At 37.5% G+C, this 20,507-nt stretch overlaps 1 protein-coding gene across 1 annotated transcript in view; it reads right to left on the bottom strand.

The window, feature by feature from the left end:
* Positions 1 to 4,720: 4,720 nt before the first annotated feature.
* LOC135220784 (uncharacterized) overlaps positions 4,721 to 20,507 on the bottom strand; it is a 216,158-nt gene continuing 200,371 nt past the window's right edge. The window contains 4 exon segments of the mRNA XM_064258261.1: positions 4,721 to 6,070; positions 6,073 to 6,554; positions 6,751 to 6,889; positions 19,606 to 19,771. Coding sequence (XP_064114331.1) covers positions 5,610 to 6,070; positions 6,073 to 6,554; positions 6,751 to 6,889; positions 19,606 to 19,771 — 1,248 coding nt within the window. The 3' untranslated portion in view covers positions 4,721 to 5,609.

Here is a 20,507-nt window from a genome sequence, read left to right as displayed (position 1 = left end):
CAGAGGGTTATCGGTCTCAGGAACACCAGACAAAGCTGATGCTGCCTGAGGAGGGGTGTGAAGGTTGGACATTGGTGCATCCTACAGAGGATCAGAAGCACCATTTAAAGCTGGTACAGCCTCCAGTGAGGTGGAAGTGCCAGGTACCCCTGGCACAGCCTCCAGAGAGGCAGGAGTACCATAAAATCACTGGTTCTACTTCCATAGAACAAAAGTGCCAGAAACCACTGGCACTGCCTCCAAAGAGGCGGGAGTGCCAGAATCAACTGGCACTGCCTCCAAAGAGACAGGGTCACCAGGAATCACTGGCGCAGCCTCCGAAGAGGCAGGAGCGCCAGGAGTCACTGGCGCAGCCTCCGAAGAGGCATGAGCGCCAGCAAGCACTGGCGCCGCCTCCAAAGAGGCACGAGTACATGGCGTAACTAGTTTTTTATTAACATTATCTTTGGTGACATTGATATTTCTTCTTCGGTTGGCAGCAACACTGGAATAGGATATTCCTGGTCTAATGTACTGACTCAAAACACACTCTTTTGCCTCTCCAAATGTGATACGCTCGGTCACCCTTAATGTCTGAGTTTCTTTTTCCATGATGTATATATCACAATTAAGTGAAGATGATGGATGATTGTCTTCACAGTGCATACATCTGGCCTCCTTATTACATATGCCATGCTCTGGTTCACTGCATTTAACACAAGTAGCAGGCTTGCCTTGTAGTTTCTGTCTACAAGACCCCAACATATGTCCGAATTCTTGACAATAAAAATATCTCCTCGGTCTTGGGATATATTGTTTAACCTTGAAACGTAACCAGGCTGCTTTCACTATACTAGGCAATCGGGTGGAATTGAATGTAACAATTAAATTGGGAAGTGGGACTAGGACTCCATTTATCTTCTTCTTCATTCTTTCAATTCTTATTACCCCTTGATCCCTTAATTCCTCTATGAGCCTTTCTTCAGAGTATGTTACAAGCTGGGGTGCATATATCATGCCTTTGGAGTAATTCCAAAAAGCATGCACTGCACACTCCACTTTAATTCCTCCAAGGTGAGATAATGATTTTAGCTTGTCACTTTCTTCTGCCGAGGCAGATTCCACTGTCAGCTTTCCTCGCCCCTCAGAAAAATCTTAGGCTCTCGGCCACAACACCTGACAATATCTTTACATACATTAAAAATGTCACAATCAGAGTCTTCCAAATTAAAAGGCAAATATTTATCATACGAGTTTTCCGGGTCCTATTTCAGATACTAAATTTTTATTAAATTTTCCTTTACTCCGTACTGGAGCATAGGGTTTGTGTAATTACACTGGAAGGTTTTTTGGAGTTTTGGAGAGGAACGTTGTCAGGGGAGGTTCCAGCAGTCATTAACTGTGCCGATTCACCGCCATCAAAGGGTCCAGGGGTACTTGAATCTTTATTTCCTAATTTCCTAAAGATTTGAGTCTTAAAAAAATAATAATACAAATAAATAAATAAATAAATAAATAAATAAATAAACCTGAAAACCTGAAAAATATATCATCAGCTTTTCATGGATGTATTCTTCCACTAATGGCACAAGTGAAAACCTACTCCCAAATGTCTGTGTCCCTACCCTACCCCATAGGGGTTGGCACAACATGATTAGAGTGGCCAAAGTGTAAGCCAAATTCACTTGATAGGACTGAGAGTATTACCAGAATACAATCATCCCCACCCTAATCACATTATGGGCAAACCGGACAGAATGCCGAGTCCTATCCGCAAAAGTAGACCCCCCTGGAATCCCAGGTCCAGCCCTGCAAAATAGTTCCCCCGCCTGATATCACTCAGGTCCCCCCCAAACCCCCCCCCCAACATTATCGGGCAGTTGATGGTCCTGCCACGGTTCCCACTATTTAGCTTCAGATATAAAACCAAGTCCCAGCTGTGATATCTTTTCTGTTTACCAGGTCCAGTAAATTTAGGCAAAGGTGGAAAATTCCACGTAATTAATTCGAAATGCTAGTAAAAAAAAAAAATTACATGAAGGAGAAGGATGTAGTAAGAATGAAAAAATTGCTGAAAGAAGGAAAAGTTTTGACTAATTTAGTTGGATCAGCAGCTGGGCCCCAAAGGAACAGTGAGAAAGCAACCCCACCAGGCATCACGGCCCAGCTGCTGGTCCCTAAGCCCCCTACCCACGCCAAGGGGTCAGCATCTAGGGGGAACGGTTCCGAGAGGCACAAATGGATTCAGCATGAGCGTGATTGGATGAACAAAGAACAACTACATGAAAAGATAAGCGAGACTCCGAAGAGGACTCGCGAATCTTAAGGGGGCCGGCCGGAACCCCTATATATGGTGGTATAGGGCAAAAAATGCAAAGTCATGAAAAAATTCATGGAGCTTCATATGGCAATTGAGAATACGTATGCGAAATATTTCGTCAAAATTCCTCTTACTTTCGTAGTTACAGGGTAATTAGTTAACGTAACTCAATAAGCCTAAAGTATTGATCCGTACAAGAAAATGCAATATTTCTTTTATCGTAAATTTTGATAATTATTGTCAAAGAAATTGGGAGAAATGGCATCTGTAGACATTCCCCGAGTCGAGAAGGAGACTTCAGGCTCACAGCTACCCAAGTCCAGTCATGATTTAGTGCGATCACAGACTTGCTTTCACATATGTTTATGTATGTTTCGGCAAGAATTTCATCATGCCAATGAGGAAAAGACAAGGAAAACATCTCGCTAACATACAGACGAAGAAAAAATTGATCAAGTATTATTTACAGAATATGATAATATACGCATAGTTAGTGAAGAGAGAGGGGAGGGTTGGTAGTAAGGGTTGCTTAGTAACGCCCTCGTCTTCCTGACAGCACACGTCACACTGTGCCCAAGGCTACGATCTTTGAGCAAAGAGATCTTCATTTATGATAAATAACAAAGTTTTGTTTTTTTAATACCCAAAATGGAATATGAAAATCATAATAATTATGATTTATTAAATTGTCTTTGTAAAAAGAGAGTACACCTTCGAGTTTCACCTCGACATTCTCTTGCATTTACGTTTGTTTATCTGTTTCGGGCAAGAATTTCATCATGCCAAAGAGGAAAATACAAGGAAAACATCTCGCTAACATACAGAAGAAGAAAATTCGCTGTAATAAGCCGAGTTAGTGAAGGGGAGAGAGGGGGTTACGTAGGAAGGAGTGCCCATCTTGCCTCAAGCAGTGCCCCAGGCTGCGATATATGAGCAAAGGGATCATCATTTATGAGGGGGTTTAAATTATGATAAATAAAATAGTTTTGGTTTATTAATACACAAAAAAGAAATATACATTCATAATAATCATTATTTATTAACATTGTCTTTATAGAAATACGAAGGAAAACTTTGAACGCCCGTATCTCAAAACTATACTTATTGACCTTCAAAATCTATCTTCTCACTTAGTTTAAAGCTATAACATTGGAATTTGGTATATAACTCAGAAAGACATTATAGAACAATCAAATAGAGCCCTTTTTTCCAATTTTTGTTTCGTCTTTTTTTTATAATTTTTTTTCTCCTGATTTATAGGGTTTATTTTTTTACCATATTGAAAAATTCATATCTAGCAAAAAAATGCTTTTTAGAAAAAAAACTCTCCATTCGATTGGAGGTCTACATCAGGTCTATATATGGTAGTAATCCCAGGTCTTAATATTAAATATCAAGGGAGGAGATAGAATTTGAAAAATGGTTATTTTCGGGATAAATCGCCCTGGCGTCACAAAACAAATGGTCAGAGGCGAAAATCATATGCGGTTTGGAGATGTCCCAAGTCACCTTATTAAGTGGTATGAATATCAAAGTCCTGTCCTTAAAAAATGGCATTAGCCTGCCGGCCCCCTTAAGTAGAGGGGCAGCAAAGTTTCCCTTCCTGCATCTGATGGGTATGGATGGAACAGATGATGTAGACGAAGATGAAGACAACGATGAAGGGGATCTGAATCATCTCTTCTTATATTCCTTATCTGAATGGCCAAGCTTCTTCCTAAAAATACCTTCGACCTTATCAAAAATCACATGGATGAGGGCAAAAACTCACTGATGTTAAGACCACAGGTTTGTATGTTAGGTAAAAGACAAATTGTGATATTGATTTAAAATTTGTCATATTTCATAGATTTTCATAAATTATATGAAGAATGTTTAATGCATGTGGTTTACTAAATTCTTTTTGGTTGAGAAAAAGTCTTATTTTCTAAAAATTTCATTTTAATAACTAGTGTTGATAAGCTTCAGTTGCAAGGAAATATAATTTTATGTAAAAGAAATCATTTTTGCATCCTTGAACTTTTTATTCTTTTTAACAAAATGTCTTTCCTGCTTTATCTATAACGGATCCAATTTTTCTTGACTTGAGCTGTAATAATTCATCAGAAGTAACTGAGTGACGAAGTCTTGTAAATAAGATGAAGCAAAACAAATATAAATTTCATGCTCACTCATACCACATCCTGGATTAGTTTCAGTATTACCTAATAAGACATTTACTTCAAGCACAGGCAAGAATGCTTGCAAAGAATCAGAGTACATTAATTTATTCTGCTTAGTGGATTTATTGTGTTATTCAAATGACAGACTACTACTATCAAATGCCCTCTGTAACAGCCAGTTTATAACTAAGTTTTGTTAATTTTGATTTCAGTTTAATGAGTAACCTTAAAACAAACACAGGATTAATAATTATACAAGTTCCAGGATTTAATTTATATAAGTACATGATCTTTGTTATGATATAGACAAAGAAAAATGAGCGCCGGGTCTCACTCAGAATGATTGCTCAAGTAATTTTCCCAAAAGTAACATATTACTAACAAAACCAAATACCTGTACAAAAAAAAGCCATATATACTCCAGCTTCAATTGCAAATTATAGAATACTGTACTAGCAGAAACCAAGAACCTTCAGTATGAATTTCTGGTAATGTCCCTAATGCTGATTAATTCAACCTGACCTCATGTGATGGGCTAACTAAAAAAAACCACAATGCAGTAAAAGAAAGTACTACAAACTCCACCTGTGGATGCCACAGTAATGGAGGTGAACTCCATTTCCTCAAGAAATATGAAACAAAATTCACTGGCTGAGCGTCCTTGGCTCACAGTGCTGAGCATATTGTGTTCACATTTTACTTGAGAGTGATTACATAATATTTCAAGAGGTAAGTGACAAACCTACGATGATTATTTGTGTCATGATCCTGTTCTGGTCAGCTTTGAATTTGACTTATGTGTAACATTGTGTTGAAATAACTGATGTGTAAAATTTGTACATTATCTTGGCTGGTGATGGTGATAAAATATCTTTATATATTCATGTGAATGATTATTGAATGGTGATACAGGAATGTTCCTAACAAAATCTTGCACCTCATGTAGAAACTGTAAATCATTTTTACATATATACAATACTAAAATAGGTGCTAAATTACAAGATCATAAAAATCTACAACTTATAAAACAATAAACTTATGGAAAAATTTGGTTAAACAACTGACTCATATACACTTTCAAAATGAAACTATAAACAAACCTGAACACCATATTTAATGAACTGATGATGGAGGTTAAATAAAATATACTAATAATCCCAGCCACTTCCTTCACCTCTACCTCTACCCCTGACGGGGCCACCTCTACTTCTGTTGCGCTGGAAATCTCCCCTCCCCCTCCCCCTTTGATAATCTCCTCTCCCACCTCTTCCACCTCTCTGATAATCTCCTTTGAAGCCTCTACCTCTTCCCCTCCAAGAGTTATGACGACTCTCATAACCACTGTCCTCATTGTTCCAACCACTGTTTTGATTACTCATTTTGTTATTGTTATTGTAGTTGTTATAATTTCCTTTCCTTCCCCAAGAGTAATTATTATCTTGATTCCAGTCTCCACCCCTGTCTCTCTCATCTTCATAATCCTCATCTTGGCCTCCTCTTGGATGCCACTGGTTTGGTCTGCTATCTCCTTCACCATCATCATATTTGTTGCTGAAGTCTTTAAAACCGCCTCTGCCTCTACCTCTAGGCCCTCTGCCTCTGCCTCGGCCTCCGTTCCTTTCTCATCATAACTCATCCGCACTTCGTCATTGTTTATACCATTATCAGGATCACCCTGGTCATTGTAACCCCAGTCATTGTCATAGTTCTCCTCATATGATTCTTCATTATATCTTGGTCCTCCCATTCCAGGCCCGTGATCATTCCTGGAACCTCCGCCCCTTGCTTGCCAATTACCCCTTGGACCTCCTCGATTATAACCCCTGTCATTATGACCTCTGAAGTTTCCTCTTGGATGATTATTGAAATTCCGAGAGCCACCAGAATAGTTGTTGTTTCCAAAATTGGGTGGTGGCCCATCATGGTAATTACCTTGGTTTTGGAAGTTACCACTGTTGTTGTTAACATTGACATTCACATTGTTATTATTAGTCATATTATTATTGGTGTTCATGATATTCTGGGCACCAGTGAAAGTTTGGTTGTTTGTTTCAAAAGAATTTGGCCTCTTCTCAGGTACTGGATCTTCCATACTGCAATGAACCATTAAAAGAATTATTTTATTATAAAAATATATAAGGCAATGCAAATATTTACTTAAGTACATGTTGAGCGAAATATTTTATTATAAAAATATGTAATGCAATTAAAATGCTTACTTACGTACATATAAAAATTGTAAGCAACAAAGATCTAACGATGAAAGAACAAGAGGTTTTGTAAACATACCTAGCATTAGGGTTAAGCAGCATGTGCTTTTCTTTAATAAGTTTCTTTGCAAATTCTGGATCCTTGGTAACCTCTGAAATAAAATCTTCCTCTTCCATTGTTGTAAAGGCTTTCCATATAACATCACCTGATACAAATTCTGAAAATAAATATATAAAAAATAAATCTCATTTAAAAATTCAAGCCTTCCAACTGAAATCCAGCATATAAGAAAAATTGTGACTGAATTTAAATTTAAATATACAAAACAAATGCAAATTGAGTAAAAACAAATTGCCGTATAATTCCAATCTAATATGCAATGTTATGATAGCAAAATCAAAGGCAAACTCTAAAGAAACGATTTTACAATAAGTATATTCAGATACGTAGTACTTGAATAAGCAAGTATAGTGATTATTTCTCTACCAATGATAGTATAAGTTATCATTGACACTGGGTTAAAGTAATCAGGATTGTTCTAAAATTAGTTTTATATTAACCTGACACCAGAACAAGTCAGCAAAAATAAAATAATACAGTAGCAGAGCCAAGAGGAACCACCATTAAACATTTTTATTTTTTAATTTACAAAGCCACCTTAATATGTGTGTTCCACATATACATAGCACTTATACCCTCTGGCACTCCTGCCACTCAAGCAGGGAGGTCACTATATTTTCACTTGTGCCTGTGCTTTTAAGAAAGCAGGACACCTAAGAACCAGCAAATGGATCTATGAAGATATATTCACTAGGCAGCCATCTCAAGGAGGCATATTTTTTGGGGAAAATTGCTATGGAAACCACTTAATACCACAAAAAACAGGGATTTGTCATTTAAATTATTTAAACATTCAGAAAAGTATTAGCATGACTAAGAAAATATCAAATAGAGTAATTGCTATCATCCAGAAGAGGATGTAAATGTTTCTTGAACCAAATATTCAAATCAGGAAAGTGGAGATTTATATGATGACAATTCATTTAAGGCAGAGCTCAACCTCTGAAGATCAAGAGTATGATCCACTAGATTCTCAAAAATGTCAGGCTACTGATTATCAAAACAGTTGGCTGTTATAAAGGCAATGTTGTATTTGTTCATATACGAAACAAACCTGAGGTCTTAACATTAGGATAAATACTCAGCGCCAGCTGGAAACCGATAAAGTTTAAAATAATTGTGTATGCAAGGGACTACGTATTGGCATCTGTGCTTGGTCACGAGACATGTGGAGCCACCCACATACCCCGCTTTAACTCGTGACCCTGTTAGTTATTTCCTTACCGCCTTTAAGAGAGGATGTGCTTTGCCTCCGTCATTTTAAAGCCATTTTAGTTTGCCCCCTGTTGTTTTGAATTTGATGTTGTTCATTTTGGAATTCCCGGGCATGTGAACATGAAGCCTTCTCATGCTTCGAAACTTCCTGGATATCACAAGAAGCAGATAAACGCCCAGATATTTCTTCGACGATTTCAACATCGAGGTACCCATCGTGTAGCAAGTCATAGGTGCAGAAACTCTTAAGGTACAGTTAATTCGTTGCCTGTGCTTTGGAATATCACATATTCATATGGATTGCCTGTAAATCCAAAGCTTGGATGTATCAGGATGTGCTTTGCGAAGTAATTATGACTAATTGTGCTCCGTTCCCTGCGGGGAGAGGTGGGCATTGCCATCTTGTTTTCGTTCCAGATACGTGGGCAGAGATGATGTAGGTGTGCGGTAGGCGTTAGGCTTATCAGGACAACCAACCCAAGAAGGACAGTTGGTTGGCTATATAACGTCAAGCTGCCATCCAGGGTCTCACGGGATGGATGGATGTCCCTTTTATCCTGATGTGCACTGAATGGCGGTCGGATGAGTCGCCATCTGTAAAGAAGAAGATTGTGCAACATGGCAGCCTTTATGTCAGGTTGATATGCCTACGAGAATAATAACAATAGCCTTACACTTCTTGTAGAGTGCTGACTTCGTATTCGAGATGCTCAGTGACGTCATAAACATGGTGCCTGCCATGACGCCACTTCACAGCTGCGGCCTACACGGAGACATGCTTCCATTTTCACTTCGAGGTACAAGAGTACTTTACAACTATGCTTTTGGATTTGGAGATTTTTAACGCACATTGTTTTTGAGAGAAATTACAAGTGTTAGGAGATATAACATTCACATAATGGAAAAGACGCGTCTTTTCTCTGTATCCTTCCGCTTAGGCGTCTACAAGCTTAGGTGACTGGCTTTGACGCCAGTGCGTTCTCCTGCCAATTCTGGAAGAATAGGGACTTCGTAGCTGATCCTCCAGCCAAGAGGAGAAGTTTCTTCTCCATCTTTGAGCCAGGACTGTTACATCCCTATTTTTTATGAAAGTACAAGAAGTAGTTGTAATTGTCAAACAAGTGAATGTTGGAATCTTAGTCTAGTGTGGCTGTGAAGAGTTGGAGAAGGCTAGAATCAGGGACTTCGTGACTGATCCTCGTGCCAAGAGGAGAAGGATAATTTCTTCATCTTCGAGCCAGGACTGTCACATCCTTTTAAAGTAGAAATGCCACAACAGGTTGGGTCTCTTAATCTTGGCTGCAAGAGTACCATCAACAGCCTCACGCTTCCATCAAGTGTGATGACGTTATAGCCAAAACCACTTTCAAAATGGTGGTAGTCATGACGTCACAGCCTACTGCTGCCAACCTCTATTTGTCTTCGGTGGCATCATTATATTACGCTTTCATTTCGGGAGCACACACTTATGGAGAAATATGAATTTTCTCGTAGGATAAGCGGCTGTGCTGCTGTGTGCTCCAGTTAAGTTTTGAATAAGAAAGCTTAGGCAGTACTTTATCTCAGTCAACTTTAGACGGTTGCCGTTTAGGTTGTCAACAGTCTAGTGGTAGCCTAGGTTGTGATAACCATGTCGGCTGTAGAGCTAGCTATAACAGCTGTAGAGCTGTAATGGCCGTAGATCCATGACGCCCTTGAGAGCTATGGAGGGCTTTGGAAGCATGACGACCATCAGGGCTATAATAGACATGAGTACTATGAAGCCCATGAGGAAATGAAGGTCATATGAATATGACGATCGTAAATGATGTGGTGGTCGTAAGGATTACAATGCCCAGAAGGATCAGGACGGTCGTAGGAGGCAACTGTGTAAACAGTGCTGGGTTTATGAATAGTTCGTAAGGGCGCAATGTTGCCAACTTAGACGGTCGTAGGTGGCAACTGTGTAAACAGTGACGGGCGTAGGAATCGTTCATAAGGGCGCAGTGTTGCCAATTTAGATGAACTTGACACATACGCCAATGCTATTACAAACTTTTTCCATGGACTCTAGGAGTGAGCTAACGTCTACTGTGGCTGAACACACTACATTAGAACTGGAGGAAGGAGAAAACCAAGAGTTTCTGGCTCCGTATGCGGAGGTGATTGATTTGATTCGTCAATTCAATAACCTTTCGGGGAGCACGGAGACACCTGCCAGTATGCTTCCTCTGGGGAGTGACATGGTGTTTGGATTGAAAAAGGATACGGAGATGTCGTATGAATTACCTTGTTCAAGTCATGTGGAGTCTGTTTTACAACACATAAATGCACGGGTTGCTTGAAGGCTATGGAGTCCTCTTAGTAATCAAATACAGCCTGCATGGTGGGAATTAACCCTTAAATGCCTAAGGGGTATAATAAAAATTGTCTCCCATATGCCTAGGGGGTCTCAGAGTGAGCGCCAAAGCGGAAAAAATACTTTTTTCAAAAAATCACAGCGCGCTTAGTTTTCAAGATTAAGTGTTCATTTTTGGCTCCTTTTTTATCATTGCCTGAAGTTTAGTATGCAACCATCAGAAATGAAAAAAATATCATTATCATATATAAATAATGCGATATATGATAGCGCGAAAACAAAATTTCATAAATAATTGTATTCAAATCGCGCTGCGAGCAAAACGGTTAAAAGCAAAGAGTTAATCATTTTGGTATATAACACATTGTAAAACGTTCAAAGCAACACACAGAACATATTATCACAAAATGATGCATGAATTTGTAACGTGCGGATGTAAAAAAATGTTTTTTTCAAAAATTCACCATAAATCTAAATATTTTTCTAGAGACTTCCAATTTGTTTCAAAATGAAGATAAATGATTGAATATTAATATACTGTAAGAGTTTTAGCCTTCAATTGCAGTTTTCGACCATTTCGGACGAGTTAAAGTTGACCGAATGTCAAATTTTTTATATATGCAAATATTTCTAAAATGAGGAAAGTTACAACCTTCAATTATTTTTTTTTATTCTACATGAAATTGCGCACATTTTCATATATAAAACTCTATGAAACGCCTAATATGAAACGGAGCAAATATTCCGAGAATGCGACGTACGCATTTCGGAGATTTGCGGAGGAGAATCAGCGCGGAGGGAAGGAAAGTTTTTTTTTAAATTCACCATAAATCTAAATATTGTGCTAGAGACTTCAAATTTGTTTCAAAATAAAGATAAATGACTGAATATTACTAGACTGAAAGAATTTTAGCTTACAATTGCGTTTTTTGACCATTTCGGTAGAGTCAAAGTTGACCAAACGTGGTTTTTTTTCTATTTATCGTGATTTATATGCAAATATTTCGAAAATTAGAAAAGCTACTAACTTCAATTATTTTTAGTTGTATTCTACATGAAATTGCGCACATTTTCATATATAAAACTTTATGTAACGGCTAATTTAAAATGGTGCAAACATTACAACAATTGCACGTATGATTTTTTCGGAAGAGTTACCGCGCGGACGTAAGGAAATTTTTTTTTTCATAAATTCACGATAAATCAAAATATTGTGCTAGGGACTTCGAATTTGTTGTAAAATGAAGGTAAATGCTTGAATATTACTAGAATATAAGATTTTTAGCTTACAATTGCGTTTTTTGACCATTTCAGTTGAGTCAAAGTTGACCGAAGGTTGAAATTTTGGCACTTATCGTAATTTATTTAAAAATATTTCAAAACTGATAAAAGCTACAACCATGGGTTGTTTTTAGTTGTATTGTGCATAAAATTGTGCACATTTCCATATATAAAGCTTTATGTAACGGCTAATTTAAAATGGTACAAACATTACGACAATCGCATGCATGATTTTTTCGGAAGAGTTACCACGCGGACGTAAGGAAAAAGTTTTTTCATAAATTCACCATAAATCGAAATATTGTGCTAGTGCTAGAGACTTCCAATTTGTTGCAAAATGAAGGTAAATGATTGAATATTACTAGAATATAAGAGTTTTAGCTTACAATTGCTTTTTTCGACCATTTCGGTAGAGTCAAAGTTGACCAAAGGTTGAAATTTTGGCACTTATCGTTATTTATAAGAAAATATTTCAAAACTGATAAAAGCTACAAATCATGAGTATTTTTTTTGTTGTATTCTACATGAAAATGCGCACATTTTCATATCTAATACTCCATGTAACGGCTAATTCAAAATGGTGCAAAAATTATGTCAAAGTGACGAAATAATTTCAGAGATGTGTCACTGATACTTTTTAGTGCGATAAGAAAGAAATTCGCGCCTGCGGAACGATTGTAAACAAAACAACACCTTGATCCGTGAACTCCCAGCATCCCCTAAGGCGCGTGATTCAAAAGTTTTTGACTGGTAGGCCAATAAGTATTTTTCCGCAAATTTTTAAAAAAAACTATTTTATGTAGACGTAAATTACGTCCGGTCAGCACCCAAAAGACAATTTATCTCGACGTAAAATATGCCCAATAGGCGTTTAAGGGTTAACATACTTCGGGTTGACCCCAGAAAACTTCAAACCTTTACAGGTAAGAAGAATTCCCTTGTTTTATATACTTGTTGGTATAATCTGGTTTGTTCCTTTAAGAATATAGACCAAACGCTTTGCCTCTTACATAAGTAGGTTTTTAGCCTAACAAGTGGTTAAATTCGTAGCCTATTCCAGCCAGTCTGAGTCTACTGCTACTATCATAGTTAATCTGAGTAGTAGTTCTTAGATTAGGCTGTCCGAACTAACTGGTTTGGGCATGCATGTGCTGGCTCGGACTAGCTAATGGTTGTGGTTTAGTTTAGTTCCATTCTTCAAGAGTGAGGTGGGGTGAAGTGAAGTTGGGTACAATTCTTGGCTAGGTTACTCGAGATTAGCACCATGGTGGTTTCTGGCAATATAGGATTTCCTTTTGGAAGGTAGCATATTGAACATATGCCCATATATTGTGACAGATCACCGCATAGGGTGTTTCGTGGTTGGAAAGTAACACTACTTGTGAAAAAAAAAAAATGAGCCATGTCCTGTTAACAGTTTAATTCCTTGGACTGGAGGATAATTAGGATGTGTCTGAATAGAATATATCATCATAGGATATTCCCCTGGGGTTTTCCTATGATATCGTCTGGATAATTGGAAAATTTAGTGTATCTTAGTTTTTACAGGAACACTGAGCTGATTAACCCTTAAACGCCGATTGGACGTATTATACGTCGACATAAATTGTCTGTTGGGTGCCGATTGGACGTATGGTACGTCGATATAAAAAGTTTTCTTAAAAATTCGCGGAAAAATACTTATAGGCCTACCAGGCGAAAACTTTTGAATCACACACCTTGGGGGATGCTGGGAGCTCACGGATCAAGGCGTTGTTTTGTTTACAATCGTTACCCAGGCGCGCAAATGCGAATTTCTTTCTTCTCGCACTAAAAACATGAGCGAAACATCTCGGAAATTATTTCGTCACTTTGACATAATTTTTGCACCATTTTATATTAGCCGTTACATGGAGTATTATATATGAAAATGTGCGTAATGTCATGTAAAATACAACTAAAAACAACTCATGGTTGTAGCTTTCATCAGTTTTGAAATAATTTTATATAAATAACGATAAGTGCCAAAATTTCAACCTTCGGTCAACTTTGACTCTACCGAAATGGTCGAAAAACACAATTGTCAGCTAAAACTCTAATATTTTAGTAATATTCAATCATTTACCTTCATTTTGCAACAAATTGGAAGTCTCTAGCATAATATCTCGATTTATGGTGAATTTTTGAAAAAAACTTTTTCTTTACATCCGCGCGGTAACTTCCGAAAAAATCATAAATTTTTTCGTCCGAATGTAGTAATGTTTGCACCATTTTAAATCAACCGTTACATAAAGTTTTATATGTGGAAATGTGCACAATTTCATGCACAATACAACTAAAAACAACCCATGATTGTAGCTTTTATCAGTTTTGAAATATTTTCATATAAATAATGATGTGCCAAAATTTCAACCTTTGGTCAACTTTGACTCTACTGAAATGGTCAAAAAATGCAATTATAAGCTAAAACTCTTATATTCTGGTAATATTCAATCATTTACCTTCATTTTGCAACAAATTGGAAGTCTCTAGCACAATATTTCGATTTATGGTGAATTTATGAAAACATTTTCCTTACGTCCGCGCGATAACTCTTCCGAAAAAATCATACGTGCGATTGTCGTAATGTTTGCACCATTTTAAATTAACCGTTACATAAAGTTTTGTATATGAAAATGTGCGCAATTTCATGTAGAATACAAAAAAAAATAATTGAAGGTTGTAGCTTTTCTCATTTTCGAAATATTTGCATATAAATCACAGTAAATAGAAAAAAAATCCACATTTGGTCAACTTTGATTCTACCGAAATGGTCGAAAAACACAATTGTAAATTAAAACTCTTACAGTCTAGTAATATTCAGTCATTTATCTTCATTTTGAAAAAAAATTGAAGTCTCTAGCACAATAGTTAGATTTATGGTGAATTTTTAAAAGAAACTTTCGTTTCCTCCACGCGCGAATTCTCCGCCGCAAATCTCTGAAATGCGTACGTCGCATTCTCGTAATATTTGCTCCGTTTCATATTAGGCGTTTCATAGAGTTTTATATATGAAAATGTGAGCAATTTTGTGTAGAATACAAAAAAAAAAATTGAAGGTTGTAGCTTTTCTCGTTTTTGAAATATTTGCATATAAAGAAATATATAAAAAAATTCGACATTTGGTAAACTTTAACTCGTCCGAAATGGTAAAAAAACTGCAATTGTAAGCTAAAACTCTTACAGTATAGTAATATTCAATCATTTATCTTCATTTTGAAACAAATTGGAAGTCTCTAGAACAATATCTAGATTTATGGTGAATTTATGAAAAAAAAAAAAAAATTATGTCCGTGCGTTACGAATTCATGCATCATTTTGTGATAATATTTTCTCTGTGTTGCTTTGATCGTTTTACAATGCGTTATATACCAAAATGATTGCAATTTAGTGTACAATACAACGAAAAATAATTAACTTGTTAACTTTAACAGTTTTGCTCACAGCGCGATTTGAATATGTACAATTATATATGAAATTTTGTTTTCGCGCTATCATATATTGCATTATTTATATATGATAATGATATTTTTTTCATTTCTGATGGTTGCATACTAAACTTCAGGCAATGACAAAAAAAGGAGCCAAAAATGAACACTTAATCTTGAAAACTAAGCGCGCTGTGATTTTTTGAAAAAAGTATTTTTTCCGCTTCGGCGCTCACTCCGTGACCCCCCAGCATATGGGAGACGATTTTTATTATACCCCTTCGGCGTTAAAGGGTTAATAGCTTTCCTAGGGCTGGCCTGAAGGATTGGATATTTTTTACATGACTAGGAACCAATTGGTCACCTAGCAACAGGACCTGCAGCATTTTGTGGGATCCGAACCGCACTATATCGATAAATTAATTTATATCACCAGAAATAAGTTTCTCTGATTCCGCGTTGGCCAAGCCGGGAGTCAGACCTCGGACCATCGGTTTGGTAGATGAGTGCACAAACCACTCGTCCAGAGAGGAACTCGTATAATTGAAAAACCATGTAAGAGCTGTCTCAGGGGATTCGCCCTTTGAGGAGCCTGAGGATTCTATTTGGGATACTGGGAACAACCTGGAGGTTACGCAAACTCTATGTTATACCTGTTCCTTCATGTTCCAAACGGTAGGAGGGGTTCAAGTAATTAAGGAGGACCCAAGATGAGTGACTGTTAAAGTTTATCTTAGCACAATCATTGCTACCAGGTTCGTGTGGGGAAGAGGCACCACTGATAGGTAGAATTAATATCTCAAGGTCTGGAGTTTGCCCAGTATCCCTTTTTGAATTAAGAGCGTTAAGATTTTGGGTATACTACAGTGTCACCTCGGATGTAACACGACTCCAAAGGTCTTTAACTCACATTTACAGAATGACTCTTTGGCCGTGACTGCCTGTATAGTGGAGGTTTCTGTCCATTAAAGGCATTCTGTCAGTAGACAATGATCTTGTGGAGAGGTTGTCAGAACAGAGGGAAGTCTCTCTGTGATTACATGTATGGTGATACACATTGGACTGGTGATTGGGGATGTGAACATCACTTCACACTGAGTAATCTTCAGATGAATCAGGAGCAGTGAACTGGCTGGGGCACATAAGAACTTAGATCTGATAAGTGAAATCATACTCTATATCAGAGTAGCCTTGATGGATTACCACCATGAACATACATCAGTCACGTTACAGGGAACTGACAGTGGATGGTGGTTTTCCTCTGACCTTGGTAGAGTGGGAGTACTCAATATCCAGGTTTTAGACGTAGACTCAAAAGTAGTAAGGAACAACAGTTTCAGTTTGCTCCAGAATCCAGGATAGTGAGTCAATGCAGCACAGGTCATGATGACAGATAAATTTCTTAGTCGTGCTCAGTACCGTGTGATGTGGGGCGACTTTTGAGCACAAGACAATTGAGTGCAAGACAATTGAGCGCAGAAACATTTGGGCGCTGACATTTGAGCGCCAAAATTTTTTATATATTACACATAAATACTTTAAAATATCTCAAAACACGTTCATACACACTCCAGATGCTTGGAGGAAACAAAGCATTTCTTCTTCTCTCCTCTCCTGCAAGGTCTTCCTATCGAAGTGTCTTCATAGTAAAAGACTAACTCAGCTAGCTTGTCAGGAATTACATCATGTAAAGATTCAAATATAAATTAGTCAAACCTAAATCCTGAATTTTTCTCCAAACGGCTTGGGATAAATGGGAGAAACACCCAAAGACCTCAGCATTTCTGAAGACAGAAAGAAAAGATTTATGAAATGCTTTCTCGTAGTCACACAAAATGGAAGATGGAGCAATCTCATTATCCATGCAAAACTAATTTTCCTTTTAGAAAGCTTTGTTGAATTTTCCTAAACTCACAGATTCTGAAAAATGTAACGACTGGTTTTAACGATGATAACCAAACAATTATAATAGTCAAACAACAAATAAACAGTGTTGTTAACTATTCCTAAACCCACAGAATTTGAAAAATACAACCAGCTGATTTTAACGATAATAACCAAACGATTGTAATAGTCAAACAATATATAAACAGCATTGTTTGCTTTTCCTAAACGGATACACACACACACACACACATATATTTCTAACATTTTGTCTCTGAAGTTCTTAGTTTTCTTTCATACCTATTTTGAAAATACGGTGCTCAAATGTCGGCGCCCAAATGGTACTGCGCTCAACTGTCTTGCGCTCAATTGTCGGCGCTCATTTGTCTTGCGCTCAAAAGTAGGTGAACCACGGTGTGAGTATGCATAAGAGACCTTCAGGAGGGCCGGCTTTGACTTGTCAAAGTACTCTGTGGTTATAGAAAGTACTACGTCACCTAGAACATAAAGGTGGTAGACATAAAGGAACAGGCCAAACAGAGGCGATCAGCCAAACCTACTCCTTGTGGTCAAGTTGTACCAATGGTGTCACACAGAAGAGAAGGTCATTAGAGGAATACGTGCCTTCTGGCAATTAAGAACATATCTGTTAAAATGATTGTGACGGTTGGTCTGTGACTGTATCGAAGCTCAAATTGAGCAATGTTAAGAAGGTGTCTGTCTGTTCATTGAAATTTGAGAGTTGGTTCATTGTTATGACATTGTTATGACAAACCACTTTCAATTTCCTGTATATAAATAAGGTTGCCCAGAGGTCCTTGGACACAATTTCCTTGGGTCCTTTGGTGGCTGCTCAACAAATTATGTAACTCATCCAGCACCCCTGGCGGGTCAGTTGGTATCTTGTCTAAGATGATGGTATGAATGTGAAATGGAGGAGATAACTGGCCTCTTTCCTTTTCAAATTTCTGTCTCCTTTACTTCGGCAGTAAGAAGCGAGTCATTCCTCTTTAGCAAGGGGGAGAGGAATGATAACAAATCTACATGAGTGGATGAATTGGTTTGTTAGAAGAACAGATCTTCTTATCTTACTCAGACGCAATGAACTATGACATTGTGTAGAACCCAGAAGTCTGACTCTATGATATTCATATAGGTCTTAGATTCTGAAATACTGGTCAGTTGTTTCGTAGAATTCTGGTATTCAGAAAACTGATCAAAGGTGGCAAACTCTCAGTTGGTTAATAGTACTTACCTCCCACCAAAAGTAAGTATATCCTAATGTTAAATCCGAAGGTTTGTTTTGTATATGAACAAAAGACAAATTTTTAACCAATTTGTATTTTTCATAACTTACAAACCTGAGGTCTTAACATACAAAGGCCCACCTCTAACCACTCCTCTATCAACTAACCTGGGTTGGAAGAATAACTAACGGGGTCACGAGTTAAAGTGGGGTATGTGGGTGGCTCTACATGTCTCGTGACCAAGCACAGATGCCAATAGTCCCTTGCGTACACAATTATTTTAAACTTTACCGGTTTCCAGCTGGCGCTGAGTATTTATCCTAATGTTAAGACCTCAGGTTTGTAAGTTTTGAAAAATACAAATTGGTTAAAAATGTCATTTTTCATAAAACTTCATGTTTTTTGGAAAAAATATATATGTAATAAAACAGGGTATACACTTCATTCTGCAATTGACATTACAAAAGACTTAAAATATACCTTACCATTTTTTACTCATTGCAACAAAGTACAAAACTTTAAGGATCATCTTTTAGCGCCAGCTGAAAACTGGTTAAAAAACAATCAAAGATTGTAAAGCAACAAACCTGTGGCATCAGGCAACTCGTGCATATACGAGGTGGATGCTGGTCACCGACCGGGCTTGGAACCTCGTGATGCACAAATCTTTCTTCCAACCCAGGATATGAGAGGGGCGGCTAGAGGTGGGCAGTTGACGTTAAGACCTCAGATTTGTTAGTTACGCCAAATACAAATTGATGAAAATTTTGCCATTTGTTCACACAGAACAAACCTTTGGTCTTAACTATAGGATAGACTTATACTTGGAGGGAGTTCAGCCCACCTGACCACCTTTCTTAGAAGATCGAGTTGTAAAGAAAGGGGTCTGAGCCCTGAGTCCGTGAGATAATAGATAAGTGAGTACCTAAAAACTCAACCTTCTGGGATTAAACAGGGTGAGACATGTCCAGATTCATTTCATTCGTGGAAGGCAAAGAGAACTGTCTATTCAAGCAACAAACCATGTAGGCCACAGGGATTTGTTACTACTACTCTCTAGATTACAGAAAATATGTAAAGGAGTAACCACCATCCAGTAAAGCATTAAGCATTTGATCAGGTTAACAAAGGCACATTTAGACTTGAAAACTTTTGTTCAATAGTCATTAAGAGTACAAAATTACTCCCTCTAATACATATATTACTGTTAAAAAAAATTTACATTTCTTTGCTTAAACAAAAAGAAGATTGATATTTCACTTGAACTAAAAGATTAACTTGAAATAAAATAAATTTTCTGCAAGAAATCTATCCTATTAATTCTGTCACACAAAGACATATATGCCCTATACAAAAATAGTTTGCACAAAGAGTCAAACCTTGAAAAACACATTATACTTACCAAGAGGAATAAGGAAACCAGAGTAAAGAATGGAATTAGCCTTAATGTCTTCCAAAGGCACAGACCCTGGAGGCAACTCATCTCCTTCATCTGTATAAACATAATCACCATCGATGTTTGCAGGTAGGCAAAATAATTCATTGCTGTCAGTTATTACCCAGCTCGTCTGTAAGGAAAAAAAAAGAACTAAACATTATTTTTTTTTCTAATCAGGTTGAGAGTACAAGAAAGATAAGTAAATATAGCAGTATGTATGATGTAGGTGATTTCAACACGATGCTGGTAAACCACCTCTGTAGGTATACATATTAAGTAGATAATACTGTAGTAGTTTTCTGGTCAGGATGCTCATTTACAATTGAAAGGTTAACAGTATGAATAGGAAAATGACCACTGTCTTATTTTTCTGTGGAGCTACACTGTTTCAAGAAATAGCAGGGCTTGCTAGACAAAAGAATATCTGGAATAATTTGGAAGGAGCCCTTGAATATATGGGCTCCTCAGTTGTCTATTAAAGAATGCCAATGCTCTTTCTTGAGGGCATCAGGAGTTCCAGGGGTAGGCAGGGCAGGGCAAGTGGTGCTAGGGATAACTATGCTTTCTAACCTAGGCCTCTGAACAAGGTTCCGAAGGAAGTTGAACAACTGGGACAGTAGATATTGACACATCAACTTGGGCAATACTGAAAAAAAAGGTAACTGCAGTGGCATAAGGCGAAAGAAAAAAAATACCAGAGAAATCAGTGTACGAAGGATCCAGAACACTACGTAGGCCACAGCTGACACAAACGACTGATAATCCCTGAAGCTGAATGGGAAAGCAAAAACCAAAGTGCTTGAAGTGTTAGCAGCAGACTGTCTGTTTTTAGAGAGAGAAAGGAAATAACAATGAAAGAATGTGCT

This window comes from Macrobrachium nipponense, chromosome 2, assembly GCF_015104395.2.
Source record: "Macrobrachium nipponense isolate FS-2020 chromosome 2, ASM1510439v2, whole genome shotgun sequence".
Classification (NCBI taxonomy): domain Eukaryota; kingdom Metazoa; phylum Arthropoda; class Malacostraca; order Decapoda; family Palaemonidae; genus Macrobrachium; species Macrobrachium nipponense.
Note: the sequence above shows the minus strand (reverse complement) of the source record. Positions and strands in the feature narration are given on the sequence as shown.